Source organism: Chaetura pelagica, unplaced genomic scaffold (assembly GCF_000747805.2).
Source record: "Chaetura pelagica isolate M959 unplaced genomic scaffold, ChaPel_1.0 scaffold70, whole genome shotgun sequence".
Lineage (NCBI taxonomy): Eukaryota > Metazoa > Chordata > Aves > Apodiformes > Apodidae > Chaetura > Chaetura pelagica.
This window is the reverse complement of record NW_009952265.1, coordinates 4339241-4345240: the sequence shown is the minus strand read 5'-3', so window position 1 is coordinate 4345240 and position 6000 is coordinate 4339241. Positions and strand designations below refer to the sequence as shown.

The window sequence follows — 6000 nt, the reverse complement described above, 5'->3', positions numbered from 1 at the left end:
TTTTTTTTTTTTTTGTCTTCCTTCAACATCTCCCCTTTTTCTCTGGGAAAAGTATTTTGGCAGAAAATTCTTAACCTTTCATTCTCTTTTTGATTGCTAATGGAGAAAAGGACAAATGTTGTAATAACATTTTGTATCTTTAATTGGCTCGATATTACACATTATAAATAGCTCAAATTATCAAAATACTTTATTTTTCATTTTTAAAAGTGACAGTGATTAAATTACAATTGTGTTCTTCCCCCCCCACCAGAAAAAGCAGGGTTGTTTCTTAGTTGCTGAGCTGAAGATCCCAGCTTGTCTAGGTAAATGGAATGCTTCCTGAACTTGAACAAGAGTTTAGTCAGCCCGGTTGTAAGTCATTTTGGGTCCAAGAGCATTACAGTGACACAAACACATGGTTTTTGGAGGGAGGAGAGAGCTTTTAAGACCTGTGGTCCGATTTTAATGCTTGATGCTCTTGAAATAAAGTTGATGACAGGCAGGGACTTTTAAGTCTTACATCTTACCTCTTTTTAGCCCTTTGTTTCTGCCCCTTAATGCCTTCTCAGGCTTCTTAGTTCACCCCACTCCAGCTTTTGATTTTGGTGAAGAATCATCTTAATTTGGTAATATTTTTAGAATGAAACTACATAATATGCTATGCTATCTTAAAATTACTTAATTTCAAGTTTAATAGATACACCATTCAGACCCATGCTGTCCTGTTCAGTAGCTCTTAACTGCACTGTAGGTAACATTGTGTTTTTCTGGTTCATCACAGTTTATCACAATAATCACAAAAGAATACCATACTCTCATCTCCTTACATAAGGCACACAGCTGTTAGAACACCTGTTTCCATAGTTGTTAGAAACTGGTCTTGGATTCTGATGTGGTTGTCCTTGGTCTTCACTGGTGCTCAGTGCTGAAGCTTGGGAAGCAGCATGCTCATATGGACAGAGTCTTATTTCACTTTTCCTGTAAATCTTGCTCTGCCTCCAGAGTTTCCAGTGGCCACAACCACCAGTCAGGGAGTCTCAGGAAAGGTTGGATGTGATAAAGTAGTCTTGGGCCTGCAGTTGCAATACTGTACTTCGTACTGCATTTCACATACTTATGGTAGCTCTAGTAAAGAGCTTCACAAGAGCAATGATCAACTTGATTGCCCTCTTTGGTTTTCTTTGGTTTTGTTATTCCTGATAGAGTTGTTAAATGTGCAAGCATAGGTAAAATAAAAGGCTATAGGGACGGTGGGATATAATACTGGAACCTTGTCTGCCTTTTTCCCCGTAGCTAAGCAATACCAGCAGTTCAGCAATTTGTTCCAAAGTGGATGGGATGCTTAGAGATACAAGACATCTGAGTGGTTTTGGTAGCACTGGTAGTTTGACAGGCAGAAGCTGTTTTGTTTGCAGAGGATTCTGGAAATGGAAATCACTGTCTTGCTGCTGCTTTGTAGCTAATTGCAAACCAGTTTGTATCATTACTAAAAATAACTATTGTTAACAATTGTGAGTTCCTTTAAAATATTTTTAAAATGTTAAAAAACAACCAATAGTAAAAGCTAAGAAATCTCTTCATAGTCTTTGGCATTGTTGCAAGTGCAATTATTTATTTGTCTAGTTAATTTACAGGGCAGTTGTCTGGAAAAACTGTTTTGTTTCCATTTAAGAGGTTACTCATTAAATGTTACCTGTTGGAGAATTTTATTTTAGCTCTTACACTAATGCAGTGGATTTGACAGCAGTTTCTAAAATATTTGGAAGTATAAATGCTTTCTAAAACCGTTTAGAAAATGTGGAAGCAAAACACCATATTGTTAAGTAGGCCAGACAAGGTGTCTTAATATAGGGAAGGGGAAAAAAAATACAGGCAGCTTCTGACAAGGGGAAGTTTCTAAGCCTTATATAGGTATCCTTCATCTTTGCTTCTGGTTAGAAATTCTTGAAAAGAAAATGGATGTGTAAACACTATTAAAAAATAAAGATAATAAAAATTAACTTACTGTGGTTCAAGTTTTCTCATGGAGCCTAAGTGAATTTCTGTGATATCCCTAACTGATGCTAACTGAACTCTTGCTGCAGTCTGTTGGCATATGAAAGAAACCTCTTAGGTTTTACAACCAAATTTATAGAATTAATAACTTTAAAGCTAAACTTGTTATTCACTTGAATGGAAAGTAACAAAAAGAGTGTGTAGGTTTAACCAGTTTCTTGCTGTTTCAGAGGAAAGTCCCCATGTCCTCACTGTCAGAAGAGGATCTTCACCTGAGAGAAATGAGACAAAAGGCTACTTGCGTCTGAAGTGTAAAACTACAATCTGAACTTATGTCTGAGTGAAATAAAGGGATAGAGAGCAATGAATGATTCAGCTTTCAGTAATATTATTAAGCATCAAGTTATAGACATTTTTATTTGCAGATATTAGAATTGATAGATGCATACAATAAAAGGTTGGATTTTTCTTGATGATATTTGTCTGCTGTGTGGGAAGAGTTACTAAAAGATGTTGGTACAGAAGTGGTGAGAATCACCGACTGAACTGTCATTTTAGTTAGGATATTTAGGAGGAGGAGGCTGTTTTCTTGCTTAGAGGGGGCAAACAAAGTATCTATAAAAAATTATCTTGCCTATAAGCTAAAATTGGGTAGTCTTATTTCCCATTTTGCAAACTGTTATGCATTTAAGCTTTAGATGCTTGCAGCAAAATTAATATATTTATATATATATGTGAATCATATGTGTGAATTGTGTATGTGTGTGAGAGAACATAATATATTAATTATGCAAGAAAGCCTACCTTCCGTTATTTTGGGACACTTAAAGGGAAAAAAGCAGTGATCATTTTAAAATGCAACAGTTTGAATGGTTATATCACAGATAATTTTGTACAGTAGGAACAACTTTGTCCTCTTCTAATATTTCCTGTTCAGTCCTTAAATTTGACATCACTAATGCTAACTAGTGTAAGTACTTAAACCTTCAATCGGAAATATGTTGCAAAAGATATTGTGAAGCTTATTTCTTTTAAAGTGTTGGAGTGTTCATTCATGGAGTATTGCATTCCTCCAGTAAACCATACTTCAAATGTTGAATCTTATAGCATCTCTGGTAAACCATGGGGTTTTCCAGCTGTTGTGGCAAAATAACCAAAACTAAATATGTTTAATTTGGTTTAAAAAGAAGGAATAAAAGCTGAGAGAAGATCACAAAACACTTTATCCAGGACTCCAAAAAAGGAGTTTGATTTTTGAGTAATGAAGTGATAGCCATTTGTTTATTTTATAAAAATGCTAAATTATGGAAAAAGCTGTTAAATTTTAAAATTAAGTAATTTTCCACACACTGCAAATACAGGAGAGAACCAGCTAGCAGGCACTGCAAATATTCGGTTTTAAGTTGCTGTAACTGGTTCTGTTGTGGAACCCCACAGCTTGTGTGTCCTGACCTACCCTTGCAAAGGACAGGCTATGTGAGCTGGGGGGAGGGAGGAAGGCATGAAGGCGAGCAGGGTTTCTGGCTAGAAGCCTGTTCTTGTTTAGATTTCAGTGGCAGAAGGCCTGACCTCTTTCTGCTTTCTTGTTCTCTTTTCTGTGCAATTTCATGGTGGCTGACTGGCTTCATGATTAGTCTAAAATAAATTGGGAGGTGATGCTTACTCTCTTCCCACCCCTGGCCCTCTGTAGCTAGATCACTGACTGTAAAGTTTTTAGAAGAATATTAGTTTGACTCTGAGGAACTAGATAGTCTGATTAAGTTTCTTTAAAAGGAATTGCATGTAAGCTCCAAGAAGTCCTAATGAAGACATAAAATCCAGAGGAACATTTTTTAGAGAGTAATTTATACTGGTTTCTTCTAGGTGGATTGTTGTGGAAGGACTGAACCTTCACAGTTGAAATTACCGTAATCTTGGTTATGAGTTTGTTGTTTTATTTGGGGTTTTGGTTTGATTTTTACTTTTTCTGTTTTTAACTAGACTTAGCTAGTTAGCATTTATGGAGAACTAATTTATTCTTTTGCATCTCTTCCAGTAATAGTTATGCACGAGTGCGAGCTGTGGTGATGACCCGGGATGACTCAAGTGGTGGATGGTTACCACTTGGAGGGGGTGGACTGAGCTGTGTCACAGTCTTCAAAGTCATTCCCCAGGAAGAGAATAGCTGTGCTGATTTTCTTATCCATGGAGAACGACTCAGGGATAAAACGGTAACAGTTTGCATGCATTTAATGTTCCTACTAAAACTACATAGAACTTAAGAATGGATGTTTGGTTTTCATGGCTTGTAGACTAGAAAGTAAATGTATAGTCTTAGTGTTATGCTGTTGCTGATCTTTTATCTGTATTGGTGATTATATACCTGAAGGCCCAATTATTTATTTTAGGTGTAATATCATTTACTTCTAGATTTAGGCAAGTTAACCTTTTACAAACTTCAAAACATAGTTTTTTTCCCTTGTGGATTTCCATCCATTTGGGAAAACATTTTGCTATTCACGTTTTTTTCCAAAGGAGTGTTAGTTAAATCTTCTTATTAACGAGTTTATAAACCAATTGTGTTATGTTCAAAAAGGCATGTTAGAAAATGAGATAATCAAGTTAAAACCACAAAATCTAAAGGAATTTCTCCGTAATTATTCATATTTTTTTGGAATTTGCCTATGACAAAAAGTAGCCATTTAACATGAAAATAACTTCTCTATTGGAAGAAATCATGCAGCTAACAGGTCTAAGAATTGATCTGGTTTGATGAACACATAAGCAGTATTCACTTACCAACTACATTAAATAAAATGCCAGTAACAAATTTGTCCTAAATAGCATCATGAAAGGCAGCCTTTACAAAAGGAAGACTAGTATAGGATCTCAGCCATTTCTATCTGCCGACCAATGGAAGACAAAATTAACTTTCTAGGCTTGCTTGGGTACTTGTGTACAAAACAGACTTCTGAAGGGGGAGAAACAGAGATGGGGAAAGCACAAAACTTTCATCTTAATGACTTTATTAGCAGAAAAGAGTTCTTGATCAGTTTTTTACTTCTGTGTAAGCTTAAAAGGTAGAATTACTTCTTACACTGTAGTACTGATAGTTTCTCAAGCATACCAGTTTCTCCTTTTAGGCTGGACTGCTGAGTTTTCTGCCTTGACTGTGACTGTTGTAGGAAGAGAGCATATAAATAGAAATTCTGCTGACTCAGTTGTTTCAGCGAGGCGTAGTGCTATTAGCAGAGTACCCTGTGTTCCTGCATAGCTATGTGCACCTGCAGTTCCTTCCTCACTTTGCAGTAGTTCCCTTTAGAACCTTTTTTAGATTTACTGAGGCTGTTTTTGAGGAGCTTACTTGCATTTAGAGATTTTTGACAATTTTCTCTTAATTCTTAGTACTTTCAACATTGACAGCTTGCCTTCAGAATCTGAGGGTAATAAAATATTCAGAACTGAAGGTTAGTTTAATATTTCTCCAGCATGCATATGAAACTGTCACAGCCATCAGTGTCCTGATCTGTTTGTGGTCTGTCTCCTACTTCCCCTGGGCAAGCCTTGTTTCACTTCCACTTCTGGTAGAAGGCTTCAAATGTCTGTGCTCCTCTTCCTGTCCAAAACTGAGCTCATGAATATGTTTTCCAAACCTTTATTGTCCTGAACAAATTGTTTTGTTTAGTTTGGGGTTTTCTGTGTGTGTCCTGTCCAGTGTCCATCTGTGTGTTGTCCACCCCACTGCCCCCAAATGTGAACTGCTGTTTCTCTCAGGGCAGGTTTTTATCTTTCTGCCATTTTAGGAAGTTTCTGTTGGAATTAAGCCCCTCAAAAACACAGAACACAAGATGGAAGAAATTCAGCTGGAAAGAACATCTATACAGTGCGTGTCAGGGAGCTAACAAATGCAGATTTAGGCTGTAAGGAAGAATATGGTAGAGCCAGTGATGCTTTGGTAACAGAGTAAAGGGAAGCTACTTATGCATGTATTTCTTCAGACTTCAAATAATGCATTTATAAGCAACAGTTAATATGTAATGAATT

The 6000-nt window shown here is 36.5% G+C and overlaps 1 protein-coding gene across 2 annotated transcripts in view; it reads left to right on the top strand.

Moving 5' to 3' along the window:
* Positions 1 to 4010: 4010 nt before the first annotated feature.
* The window catches only part of SPRED1 (sprouty-related, EVH1 domain containing 1), a 28612-nt gene continuing 26622 nt past the window's right edge, over positions 4011 to 6000 (top strand). Inside the window, exons 1-2 of one of the 2 annotated variants that reach the window (XM_010007701.1) lie at positions 4013 to 4089; positions 4131 to 4187. In XM_010007701.1, the coding sequence (XP_010006003.1) occupies positions 4054 to 4089; positions 4131 to 4187 (93 nt within the window). In that variant the 5' untranslated portion in view covers positions 4013 to 4053. Of the gene's footprint in view, positions 4188 to 6000 lie in introns of both variants that reach the window. The other variant, XM_010007702.1, reaches the window with a different exon arrangement.